This window comes from Eutrigla gurnardus (assembly GCF_963514095.1).
Source record: "Eutrigla gurnardus genome assembly, chromosome: 14".
Classification (NCBI taxonomy): Eukaryota; Metazoa; Chordata; class Actinopteri; order Perciformes; family Triglidae; genus Eutrigla; species Eutrigla gurnardus.
The window spans coordinates 5,570,718-5,584,417 of NC_139937.1; the positions used below are offsets into that span (position 1 = coordinate 5,570,718).

The window sequence follows — 13,700 nt, forward strand, 5'->3', positions numbered from 1 at the left end:
CTTTCCTCTGTTGTGCTTCATTCACGCATGCTATTAGGAGAAAGCGTTGTGTGCCGCTGATAAGACACTTGCGTTCTCCGAAGGACCGTTCCCTGTTTGTTTAGAGGGTGGGACATTGTTTACATCTTGATCCGGAATTGGGAAAAGATGGCGCCCTCCCTCTTTGTCAAGTCTAAATTAATCTCAGATGTGGCTGCTCGTTCAGAGGTTCAGCCTTCGTGATGTTTCACTCTTGGACGTTTCTCCTATTTTTTTACAGCTTCTTCCACGATTTTTTACTTTTGATACCGTTGTGTTATCGTAACATTACATTAATGTCGTGGTGGGATGGGTTTATTGTGGACTCGCTTTCATTCTCAATCAGGGGAAGTGGAACCGAGCAACATTAAAAAAGTCAAAACAAGTTTTTACTCTACCTCTCACCAGACAGAAATACTCATTTCATTACCCAAGCATGTAACCATCTGTTTGGAATATGTCTCTATGAAATGAATGACTTTTTGTGAAGCATGCCTTCTCTTGCTTATGTTGTCTGTAGTCCTCAGCAGCCACAGGGCACATGCATTCAGATAAGTGACGTCTAGTGAGGAGGCTGGGTCAAGGGAGGTGTGTCCCGGTAGTAAATGTGTCACTTTCTTCCCCCTGGGGAGGAAGCCTTAACATATTAACAAATTGATGAAGTTCACTTCTCTTTCTGGCTTGTTTGCCTGTGAAACCAAACAGATTCAAGGCATTCGAGCAAATGTGGCAAGTATCCCCCTCCGTGTTTGAGCGTGCACACATTCTGCTGCTGGTCCAGCTTGTCACAGCGGCATCAGAAATGCCAGAGAGGATTAAATTAGACCCTGTCTGCGTCATGTGTTGTTAACATTTGTTATGGAAACTTCGAAAGTCCCACACAGGAGTCAGTGTGAGCAGTTTGCACACTGCTGATGGCGCTGCTGTTCATTAAGGCTGTTTTTGAGATCCTGAACTTGGCTTGCATTTTGGAACTTTGACTCATGAGGCTGGTCGGCTGTCCCGCCTCCATGTTGACCACCGTTGCTTAGCGACAGCAGTTGCCACGTTACAGAAACATTCTGGAGTTATGTTGATGACCTAATGAGTGATATCCCCCAGCCACCTCTGAATTGTTCACAGAATGCTAAGTTTAGCAGTTAGAACAATGAACCATGGACACATGGACTGCTCATCTAGCCAAGACCAACAGTAGAAGTACATATACATGTGCTCTTCCTAGACGTTCTCGTACTTGTTATGGAAGTACTTTTTACATCGTACTTTTTCTGAAGTAACGGATATGTATACTTCTTCCACCACTTGCATACACTCACAGTGGATATGTTATGTAAGAAAGCTAAGGGAGCTCCAGAAATGTGTCTGTTTGCAAGGCAGAAGTCAGAGTTAGCTGGTAGCTTGTTTCAATCCTGCAGGTCTCTTTCTGTCATCGATAGATGGATCGATGTACTTTATTAATCCCAAATTGGGATTGTGTTCCAGCAGCCGGTTATCTCAAAATCTGTCAATACATATCAACATGAGATATATATATATATATCTCTAGAATACACAATATAAACAATGTATATAATACACTATAAATATACCAAAGTAAAACAGCTACAGTATAACATCCATCCATCCATTGTCTACCGCTTATCCTGTATTCAGGGTCGCGTGGGGTCTGGAGCCGATCCCAGCTGTCATTGGGCGAAGGCAGGGTTCACCCTGGACAGGACGGCAGTCTATCACAGTATAACATATAAACATAATAAACATAAATTACTATGTATGTTAGACAGACGTGTGCAGCAAGCCAACTTCGCTCAATGCTGTTTTTACTTCATACTTCTGAATGTCGTGTATGTAAACCTCTAGCTTCAACCACTTGTCTTGTTGATGTTTGGATGGTTCGTGCTAAGAAAAGGGACAGTCTGCTCAATCTAACTTTAGGCCTTGGAATCATCTTGAGTGCAACTGCTCAGACAAGAGATCCACCGTCTCTTACTGTAACTCGCTGCTTGGCATTTTCCTGCTCTCTCCTGTCCGTCTGTCTGTCTGTCTGTCTGTCTGTCTGTCTGTCTGTCTGTCTGTGCAGCAGGGTGACCTCTGGTGTGAGTGGGTGGGGGCCGGCGTGTTCACTTCTAAACATACTCGAGGACCATCTGAAACATTAGCCTGTCGCCTGTGAGAGCAGTGTGGTGTAACCCAACACTTTCTCTCTCTTTGAGACAGACACACACACACACACACACACACACACACACACACACACACACACAGAGCCAGCCCTGAACGTTGTGTTTGGCTCTGGAGCTTATTGAATTGTAATTGTCTGAGGCATGTCGACAGTTAAGCAGAGGAAAGACTCATATGAGTCATAAAATAATACTGTTTGTGGGTGTGCGTGCTATAGGGCAGATGAGTGTTTTGAATGTCAAATCAATAGTGGGGGTGAACCTCATCCATGTGACCATTTGAGCAGCAGGATTATATTATCACAAACTCCTGCACAGCTTTTAAATCCCATTGATGACTATATCCTCCACGCATCAGCAGGGGAGCTACAACATGTGACTTTATAGATTTGGATTCATTTTTGGGGATCTGATTTGAAACTCATTTTCTGGAATGTAAAAGCACACGTTTGAGAAGATCAAACCAGGTCATGTTCAGTAGCTAATTTGCATCAGCCTCTGTATCTGTGAATTTGCCAGATTAAGTTATAAGCGACATTGGAAATGGAAATGTGTATTAGTCTGATACCTCTGTGAGCGTGGGCATGCAGTGTAATTTTTTTAAGTGTACATAGATGCTTCAGTTGCTGAATGATACAGTAGATTAATCTGGTGTTTTGCCTACTGGGCTAGAAGAGTGCACTTTTTCGGTGGCATAATAACCCAGTGGCCTTAATCCTGGTCCATAACTGGGTGTTTGGGGGGGGGGGGGATTCGCCTGCTCTCCCACTCATCGCAGCTTCCTTTTGGGCAGCAGACCAGCATACAGTACATGTGAGGAGGCTTTCCTCACTAAAAGTGATAAGAAATAAGGCAAAGAAGATCAAAATGTGCTCCTTTAATCTGTCTGCCATGTGATAGGATCAGCACAGTGGGGGAGAGTCACTGAGCGTGAGAGGCCAATGTCCACCCTCGGCCAAGTTGAAATCATTCATGGGTGCCTTGGCATCAGGTGGCTTGAGGCGTGGGAGCCTGAGCGTGCCCTTGATGACACACACATTAAGGCATGCAGAACCGGCCCCCGATGGGACTTTTACACTTCAACCATGCCCTGCTGGATCTGCAGTGTCCGCCTGCATCTGCCTTTGAGGGGGGAAGAATCTGATGTTATCTGGCACTTCTGTGCCAAACGGTACATGTGTGTCACACAACACAGCCTTTAATAAGCCCTCGAGCCGCGACTTAGCATGCATGGGAACCCTGGGAAATCATACTGGCAGCTTTTCAGTAATTGTTGACATTGTATAGAAAATAACTATTCATTTTATTCATTTAAATTGCGCAAAAATATTTCAATTCAAATAAATAGTCGAGTATTGAATCATTTTATTTTACATGCACCACCCTATGCATTGAACATGCATGGATATTGACAGAAAGTCTAACTAATAAACACAACTAATAATTTTGACCATAAAACCTTGAAAATGATGGAGAATAAAAGAAAAAACAACGATGATACATGTTATCTGCAGGAAAACATTTATACACCAAGCGTAGAGGACAGAGATTACATGCTTTTTACAAACAAGGTACAAAATTGCTAAAAAGGACACAGATTTCTGGGAAGATTAAGGAGATTATTTCCAAGGCAGAGTGGGAGAACTGGAGCCTAATGTACTTTATTGAGGGGGAGGTCTTAACATTTTGATGGGGGGAGGCAAGGAAAGACACTATAACACTGAATACCAGAACAAAATTAAGACAATTTTTGGAATTAAATGCATTCCTTCAGAGACTTGGTGAGGAAATGGTAGCTCGATGAAATCCTAAATATAGCCAGTTTGAAACAATTCCCCCCATTGTCTTGCTCAGCATACTGTACATACAGTATATGACACAGAGCCAACCAGCCACTGCAGCAGCTCTGTTTCAGTGGTTTGTTTCCTCCGCTGAAGAGTCTAGACTGCATTCCATAACTGCATGTTTTCTTTCACACATTTAATGCGTGCGTGGTCGCCGGTCCCTCTCTCTCTTTCCGGTCTTGTGTTGCTGCTGTCCTTTTGTTCTCCATAGGGATGCATCCGTTCTGCTGTATTTGTTGTTATAACTCTCCCACGTGTTCTTTCATCTCTGACGTCTCCACTTCGCAGCACTGCCATGCCAGAATTTTGTTTTTACCTCTCAAGTTAGCATGAATCACAACCGGGTCAGTGGTCCTCGATCACACCTCCTAGTCTGCCCATAGGAAGTCTTAGATGTGGGCTCCCTGCTGTCCGACGCTGCTCATGGCTCCTCGTGGACGGCCTCTGCAGCGTCTGATTGAGAGCCAGTCACAGTGGTTGTCAGAGGCCCAGATTCAGATTCAGGGTATGAACCCCCACGAGGACCTCTTCCTTTACTCCTCTGCCCACTCTCTCTGTTCCTGTCGCCCATCGTAATGAGCCCGAGCACAGTCAAAGGCCTGAGTGTAGTCCTCAAAGGAAATGTGTTCAGAATGAATCCATACCTTTAATCTAGTGCAGAAGAGTATGTTTTGTGGGTGTTGTCTTGCAGCTATCCGGCCGTGCTGTCGTCGGTGACTCAGCTCCGTTTTTGTGAGACACTTTGGTGCAGTGTTTCAGTCTTGCCCTGTATTACTTACTGTGTGAAGGTGATGCCCACCTCTGTCTCTGTGCCAGGAGACGGCTGCAGCAGGGATCTGCTGACTGTTGAAGGACAGGACTGTAGCACATGTAGCACCAGGGTGGTGTGCATGTTGTACTGCATCATACTGCAACATGCATGTGCAAAAAAAAACAACCCCTTAGTTTCCTGCATTCATGTCTTATAATGGTTGTGAGGTTTGTCAGGAACTGTTCCTTTACTGTGATAGTTTTCCAGCCTTGAGGAATATATATATTATATTACCCTTTTTGTCCTTGGTTCCGGCAGCTGCTTATGCTGAGCGTGGCTTCCCCAACCTGGCCTCTCTGTTAAGTCCACAGGCATAAGAGCTATTTACTCAACAGAGTCAGTGGGACATTGAATCCTAAATCTCTTCCCTTCCTCACGCTCCACTGGCCCAATTATGAACCCAATCATAGCGGCACCTACCAGCAGGAAATGCCACAGTGTGCGAGTGAATGAATGAGTGAGTAAATAAAAGAAGGAGTGAAAGAAGGAGTCCCTCCAGGAATTTGAGGATTGTAGAAAGTTAGAAAGGAGTCTGAGGTTTCAATAAAAGTAGCTTTCAGTGGCCACATTACAGTTCAGTGGGACGATGGGACGTTTTCCACTGTGAGAAGTGTGAACATGTTTAGATTTTAAATTGTATTGCAATACTAACATGTTATTTCTTCTCTCTTGTCTTTGTTTCTGGTTCTCCTGTGGGTTTCTTCTGATGATGGATTGCCCCGCTCCCTCAACAGGAAACAATCTAAGGTACGCAAGTTTCATCTCTTTTATTGCTACACAAATAAAAGAAGGCCAGCGTCAACAGAACTGTCAGTTGGAACAATAATCTGTAGTGACCGACTGTCCTGGTGTCACGGATACTGAACTCGTCCAGTAGCAGGATGCTGCACAGGCAACACTGTTCCCCTGAGGGGATGAGAAGCATCCTGCACAGGTCGATCTGCTGCTGCGGCGTTGCTTCTAGGGACATGACTGGGAGTGTTTTAGGAGTTTGGTGGGCCAGCAGGAGCTGGATAGATGTCCGTGTGAATGTGTCAGAGCGCTAAGATCTCGTGAACACCCACAAAGGGCTCTACAATGAGAGAGGGATGAGCGCGGACACTGGGGCAGTGTGTGTGCACATTCAAAGCTGCATTGTTGAGTGCACCCCCACCTCCCCCCTTGACAACACGCTGGTGACTAGCTCAGAGTCGTTTCACACACACCAGGGACGGGGGCTTTGTGCTCGGTGCACTCGGCCACTGACGGGAGCGTTAGCACCGGGCCACAGGCGTGCGTGGTCTCCGGGGGCCCGTGAACCTGAGTTACCCTGTAATACCCTTCAGCTAGACGAGCACGTGGCCGTCTGCTAAGTTCGACAAGCACTCACATTAGTCCCCCTGCATTCTAAAGGGTAATCGGAGGTTGCAGTCCAGTCACATTCGTTTTCATCCCAGAAAAAGGAGTGCATTGTGTTTCTCAGCCCCCATCATTATTTGTGCTGCTGATTAATAGTAATTGTCCAATCATGAACAATTTGTTGCACAGTCACACCCTTAGGCTGGGCAGAGACAGACCCGAGGAGGTTAAAGCCCTAGTTACCAAACCAGCCCCTAATTGAGAATGATGGCACTTTTGTTCCTGTGAATGGCACCCACTCCCTCGTCTGAAGCCACCAGAGGAGGTCTTGCTTTCAAAGCATTCAGTGATCTCAGTGCTTCCCATGCTGACTGTGCAGCCAGTGGTTCCCTGGCCAATAGCCCTTGTTATGATTAGAAGGGAGTTCAATTATTTCGGGTATTTGTGAAGGGTGAAAGTGCTTTGGCAGGGCAGCAGCAGCGCACTGAATGCCAGGACTAGTAACAGGCAGCAGTGTTGTGCTGGCGCTGCAGGATGACGGTGTTTCTGCATCTCAGGAGAAATCTTTTAAAAATAGAGGTGGCTGAGCTAGGATAAAAAATATTAGTTTTCCATTGCTTTTGTTTAACCAGAAAAGTCTCCGGGAGAGTTCAAAGTGTTGAAAAGCCACGTTAGGCAGTGATAACGAGTTACAGAGAAGCAAGATGAGAAAGATATCACGAAATATCAGAAATGAATAGAAGTGCGATTTAGTATTTATGAAACTGCCACTAAACCTTCTAATCCAGTCATGTAAAATATTTCATCTTAGAAACAACCTAAATGGTTGCCTTAAAACAACCCAAGTCTAAACTCTTAAACCAGGAATGTGAAAGCACACAGTTTCTGCAGCGATAATTTGAAATCACAAAGACAGAGAGCAGCAAACATAAAAGCTCCATTACCTGGTTGAGTCTGGACTTTGGGAAGATGTATATCTCAGATCAACATGAGCAGTGTTTTGAACGAGCAGAAACAAAATATATGTGAGATTGAAACAACTCAAATCAGCATCCATGCAGCATACAGTAGCAGGAGCTGTTCTGTTAGTGAGGAGTAGGGGTCCTCGGTAAATGAGGCCACTGCTCGTTCTCAGGGAGCATCCTCTCTGTGTGACCCACCCAGAGCTCATGCAGGTGCCTGGGAGACACAAGGGGTCTCTGCTGCTGAAGCCTGTGCTGCGAGACACGGCGGCGAGGGCTGAGAGCCAGCCTGCTCCGCCGAGAACGGCTACGGCCCCGTTTCCTTGGAGACGAGGGTCACCGGGTGCTGGAATTCCTTCTGGGGAGCGCTGACCCTGATTTATGAATTCATTAAACTCCAGCCACTATGACGAAACTCGGGGCGGCTAACAGTAGATGTGCAGACAGTCATGGCGCGGTTTTAACGAGCATCACCTCCAACAATACACAGTTAGACTTCAACTCACTCAGACGAACCCAATCCTGCTGATTTACTGCACGGTGGCATGGTGCGGCACAATGAGCCTGCTTCTTCTCCCGCAGAAGAAGTAAAAAAAGATCAAGTCGTGTTGTATTTTTATGTTGTGCATGCTTGGACAGGTGTGACAAGTGTGTTTACACTCCCTGTGCTGACTCCTCTGCAGGTGTTCGCTTTCGACCACTGCTTCTGGTCCATGGATGAGTCCAACGTTCCCAAATATGCTGGTGAGTCATAAATGCCCAAACTGATCCTTTTGCTCATCACCAAAGAACTCAAATCACATCCCATGTAAAGACCTGCCGAGCTTCATGCAGCAGGGAAACTCCCTTCTTGATGGTGAGCTGTTTTTGCATCATGCAAAGCACAGCGAGGTGTGGTTTTTATACGGCCATTTGCATTTCCACAGAATGCATTAGAATATGAAATCAAGGTTGTTGTCTTTGTATTGTAAACAGTAAAACCATCATGGGGTTTTTGTACAATATATTCTAAAACATTAGCCGTGTGTATTTGTATCAGGTACGATAAACAAACATGTCCTATTGTGCTTCTAATAGGTAATTATCTTCCATTCATGTCGCTAAGTAAACACTACGGCTACAGTTTCTGTAGCGTGTATAAAAAAGAGGCCGTTGCTGCCAGTCTAAAGCAGATTTACATAATCATTGTACATATTTTCCTTGTCATATCACATTTAATTTGCAATGGAAATGGTGTGCTTACATGTGCTTTGTGCTGAACCGACAAGGCAATCTGTTCGGTGAAGGGCTGCTCAAGGGCCCGGGCCGAGGCTTTATTTAGCTTGTTAAACAGCTGTCCCATTCTGCAGGAGCACGACAGAAAGAAACACAAGAGATGTCTCAACGCGGCCCCACACTTTCCACATGACCAGACAGGAATCTGTCATCTTTCATGAATTTTTAATTCTTCCTTGTTTCTAGTTTAGCGTTTGTTGTTGGTACATTTCTCTGTGTTCATGTTGTTGCACCAATTTAAGGATGCAAACCAGCCAAACTATTAGCACTTGTATAACTGAATGGTTCATCTGTTTACCAAAATCTCCATGGTGATTCTTTGTCTAAAAGGTCAAGAGGTGGTGTTCAAGTGCCTTGGAGAGGGGATACTTGAAAACGCATTCCAGGGATATAATGCCTGCATATTTGCCTATGGACAAACAGGTAACCGAAAATCCAGATGAATGCAAATTGAGTTTCTTTTTTTTTGCTAAATCCATTACATCATACAGTCCTTGAGGCATTTATAAATGATGAATTTCCTCTATCATACTTAAGGCTTTAAGTATATTTGCAGGTCAAGTTGTCTCCAGATGTGTCCGTAGAAAAATCAGGATGACTTGTATTTCTAATCACACTGGTGAATCACTTAACTCATTTCCTTCCTTCACTCTGGATCAAATTAGCTGCTTTAGCCTACTTCCTGTCTTAGAGCAAAAACTCTGTAAAGAGACACAGCTACTGAAACGTTTGGAGGGAAGAGCACAAATATTTCAAAATGTCAAAAGTTTTCTGCAAATGGCAATTTGGTGTTTGTCCATCATTTTTATCCAATTTCAAATATCTCAACATTTTCTTCATAGATTGCTACACTTTTATAGACTTTCTTTGTTCCCAGAGGATGACTCACTTTTTAGGGAATGTCTTGAAGTATTTGATGGAGTGCCATGACATTTTGTACAGACATTCATGGTCCCCTGATGATTGATTATAGTAACTTTGTTGATCCCTTAACTTTTAATCCTCCGGACCCTCATCAGATGAATACTTCTAATTGTCACCTACAAAACTAATGACGTTCCCATCAACCTCAGCTGAACGTTGTGTTTAGGGCTGACTACATGCTAAACCAAGATGGGGACCATGATAAACATGATACCTCCTAAACGGTTAATTAGTTTATTAGCATGCTAAACTTGAAGGATTTAAGCGAAAGCACTGCTGTGAAGTACAGCTTCACAGACCCGCCAACATGGCTGTAGACTTTTTGTATTGTTTACAACATGTAGAGAGTTATGTTGCTATCAGGAGTGCCATTTTTATGTAATATAATAATATGTTTGTGTGGTCATAGGAGATACTCAACTTAAGTTTTACTGTCATTGAAGCTGTATTATACTTCCATGTGTGTCCATCCAGGTTCAGGAAAGTCCTTTTCCATGATGGGGAATGGGGAGCAGCCGGGTTTAATCCCTCGACTCTGTTGCTCGCTGTTTGAGAGAGTCCACAGAGAGGAGAACGAGGGCCACACTTTTAAGGTGGAGGTGTCCTACATGGAGATCTACAACGAGAAGGTCCGGGACCTGCTCGATCCCAAAGGGTGAGTCTGATGTGTGGACTTTTTCTTCAGAAAAGGCACATGATGAGACCTTTATAACCTCGCTGAAGTGAGTGAGCTAATGCTTCGGTAATGATTTTGACCTGAGGCGACACACACACGGCTGGTTACACAGCCTTTGGTGACTTTGGTGGTTTTGTCACAGTCCTGATTCACTCCAACTCTGGCACGAGTGGTGACCTCACCGTCAGCACCCACTTCGTGTTAGTTTGCGTCGCCATTTATAGCTCTGTTGTGTCTAGCAGGCTGAATGGGTGACGGCGACAGAGTGATGTGAGTAGGAAGCTCAACCCAGTCATTTCCTGCAGAGCAGCGGCCAGTGCCGTCCTCTAACACTGCTGCATTCTTCGCCTCCGCGGTCTGATGTGGGTTGGCAGACAGACTGCAGGGGCGAGTGAACTATGAACGAGTGGGTTTCAGGGACATCTGCTTGTGAAGCTGGGAGCAGGAGAGTGCTCTGTGAGCCGAGAGACTACAGGGGAGTGCTCTGTGCGCTGCAGATGTGTGAAGATGCAGCCGGGGCCATCATGATGGCGACTTCCTCTCGCTTATATAACAAGCCTCACACTCTCTTGATTTTTAAGATTAAACATTGGCAGTGATATAGACGCGTGATATAGAGTCCAGGGTAAATAGGATCTCTGTCACACTATGAATTGGTCTTCATAGCGGCTGCATCCTCTTCTGCTGCAATGGGTGGAAGCAGGGAGCCTCAGTCGTTCTGTAACCATGGAGAGGGACTCAGTAGTGACTCATCTATAGGATTTCTCCTCAACATGTGGCAGGCAGCCAGGCCAAGATGAGTCTCAGTTTATCCACCTGCTCCATCTGCCTCCCCTCAGTTCAAGTTTGTGACCACAACACACGTATGTCAATACGATTTTGCTCTAAAAGTCGGGTAATATATATTATAATAGATATAATTGTAATGTCAGCAACTACCATGGCAAGGCCAAAACCAACAATAAATTACTTAAAAGCATCATCTGTGCAGTCGAAGCCTGATGAAGCTAATCCCTCTTATCCCTCATCTTCTTCTTCCTGGATCCCTTATCCCGTTGACCTCCATCAGTGAGCCATGCTGGTGCATTAAGTGGCATGTTCCTTCCTTATGATGATGTAGATGCTTTTCGAGTCAATCCCACACACATTATCCCACTGCGTTGAACCAGGTTGAGTTACCAAATCACAGCTGAGACTTTCTCCTGTTTATTTGGCCTTTTCTTCTACATTATTTGTGATTCACTAAAGAGAGCAGTGGACTGAGAGCCACAGGAAGACTGGGGAAGTAAGAGAGTATTTAGAGATGGAACCAATTTCTTTGGTCTTGAATAACATTTGTTGACAATAAAGAACAGCCAGCCTTGTTTTTTAAGAAATTCTGTGAATCATTTTGTTTCATGTGTCCACTTGGTATTAAACTTCTGTTAACATTTTATTGCAGTTGTGGTGATTGTTGAAGTGAGTCAATTATTTCAATACTGCAATAACATGCGAGTCATTCAGTTTTCCACAAGTAGTTTGTTATAACAAATGTAACTTTTTAAAATTAGATATCCAGCAACAGAAATAGTATGCTGTTGAAGAATAGCATTGGCATAGTTGAATTACTGTTCAAAGAGGAGGGTAAATGAGTCATGTGAGCTTCTCAAAACCCTGAAGCATTGATTTAAATGTTCCTTTACATCAAGGACTGGAGGTCGGGGGGAGATGGTTTCAACTTCTCCAAAGAGAGTATTTGCTGAGCTGCCATAGGTGCTAAGAAGGGTTTCATTAAAAAAGGACTTCATAAAGAGAGGAATGTCAAATCAAATGTGCATTATAAAACCCCGTTGATTGTCGTGTTGCTTTTCCCTTTTTTTGTCTTTTTTTTTTTAAGGAGCCGACAGTCCCTGAAAGTTCGGGAACACAAAGTCCTGGGTCCGTACGTGGACGGTCTGTCTCAGCTGGCTGTGACCAACTTTGAGGTACGCACTTTCACCTTTTCTGTCAGCGCATTGAATCTAGAGGCAGAACTGAATCCATCCCCGAATCTCCAAACACAGGCCTCATATTTCACATACGCACTCGCATAGACATGATTCATAGCATCCGGCAGAAGTACCTTCATATCTTATCCCCAGTTGTCAGGCCCATGATTCACATTCAGGATAACCCTTTAGGGTCACATCCTCCCAGTGCAGAAAGTGGAATGACACATATTCCTGATGTTGGAATGTAGTCTGGGTTTTGTGTTGTTTCTATGCCAAGCCTTGGCAAGGCCTTCCTTAATTAAGTTTAAACATCTCCACCCTGTTCTTCTGCCCTGCTCTGCCTGATATTAGTGCATCGGTTTTCCCCACAGCCTTGGCACACTGTCTGCCGTGACCCAGCTGAATCACTCTTCTCACGGCCGTATGAGAATACCATTCGACTTAAGTGTTATCATGATGATCCATGTAGGAGTTTTATGTGAATCCAGCGCAAAATGTTCAAACGGTGTCGTCATTTCAACCTCTCCCAAAAATGCCTTTTCTTTCTCTGCCTTTTCAGGACATTGAGGTGTTGATGTCAGAGGGGAACAAATCTCGCACAGTCGCGGCCACCAACATGAACGAGGAGAGCAGTCGGTCACACGGCGTGTTCAGTATCATTGTCACACAAACGCTTTATGATCTGCGATCTGGGGTCAGTCTTGCTTTTCACCACTTCTTTGAATCCACTGACACTAATTACGGCATTCGCATCCGTCGCATTTGTCTGATCACGGGTGATGATGACTGTTGGTCTCATGTTGTGATGGTCAACAGAACTCGGGGGAGAAAGTGAGCAAGATGAGTCTGGTCGACCTGGCGGGAAGTGAGCGAGTTTCTAAGACCGGAGCAGCTGGAGAGAGACTCAAAGAGGGCAGCAATATTAACAAGTGGGTGATTCTTTTTAATAAAGGCACACAAATGGTGACACCATATTCAACATTTAACACTGTGTGTGTGTGTGTGTGTGTGTGTGTGTGTGTGTGTGTGTGTGTGTGTGTGTGTGTGTGTGTGTGTGTGTGTGTGTGTGTGTGTGTGTGTGTGTGTGTGTGTCTGTTTGTGTCTGTGTGTGTGTGATAGGTCTCTCACCACGTTAGGTTGTGTTATCTCTGCTCTGGCTGATCAGTCTGCAGGAAAAGGGAAGGCCAAGTTTGTGCCATACAGAGACTCAGTCCTCACCTGGCTGCTGAAGGTTTGACCCTTGAATTACTTGCAAAAAACTGCTTATTTGATTAAGTAGAAGGAAGAATAATATTAAAATACCTACATAAAGTACCTCATTATTGTACCTAAAGGAAATAAAGTGCAGCTATGCTTCCTTGCAACCTGTTTTCTTGTCGTCAGGACAATCTCGGGGGCAACAGCAAGACAGCCATGATAGCCACGGTGAGCCCAGCGGCCGATAACTACGAGGAGACTCTGTCCACGCTTCGCTATGCTGACCGAGCCAAGAGAATCGTCAACCACGCCGTGGTCAACGAAGACCCCAATGCTCGGATCATCAGAGAGCTCAGGGAAGAGGTGGAGAAGCTCAAAGTTCAACTGTCCCAGGCTGAGGTTAGAGGAGGGATTGGGTGGACCGAAGAGACTCGCAAATTATATGAATGAATTCAATGCCAGACTGGTCATAAATCACAAGGTGATCCAGATTGCACTGATCCTG

The 13,700-nt window shown here is 44.8% G+C and overlaps 1 protein-coding gene across 4 annotated transcripts in view; it reads left to right on the top strand.

Moving 5' to 3' along the window:
• The window catches only part of kif13a (kinesin family member 13A), a 33,970-nt gene that overhangs the window by 5,005 nt on the left and 15,265 nt on the right, over window positions 1–13,700 (top strand). For all 4 annotated transcript variants that reach the window (XM_084026620.1, XM_084026621.1, XM_084026622.1 and 1 more), the window contains exons 3-11: window positions 5,588–5,600; window positions 7,837–7,897; window positions 8,759–8,851; window positions 9,827–10,007; window positions 11,905–11,992; window positions 12,558–12,692; window positions 12,815–12,927; window positions 13,118–13,229; window positions 13,382–13,594. In XM_084026620.1, the coding sequence (XP_083882746.1) occupies window positions 5,588–5,600; window positions 7,837–7,897; window positions 8,759–8,851; window positions 9,827–10,007; window positions 11,905–11,992; window positions 12,558–12,692; window positions 12,815–12,927; window positions 13,118–13,229; window positions 13,382–13,594 (1,009 nt within the window). The remainder of the gene's footprint in view (window positions 1–5,587; window positions 5,601–7,836; window positions 7,898–8,758; window positions 8,852–9,826; window positions 10,008–11,904; window positions 11,993–12,557; window positions 12,693–12,814; window positions 12,928–13,117; window positions 13,230–13,381; window positions 13,595–13,700) is intronic.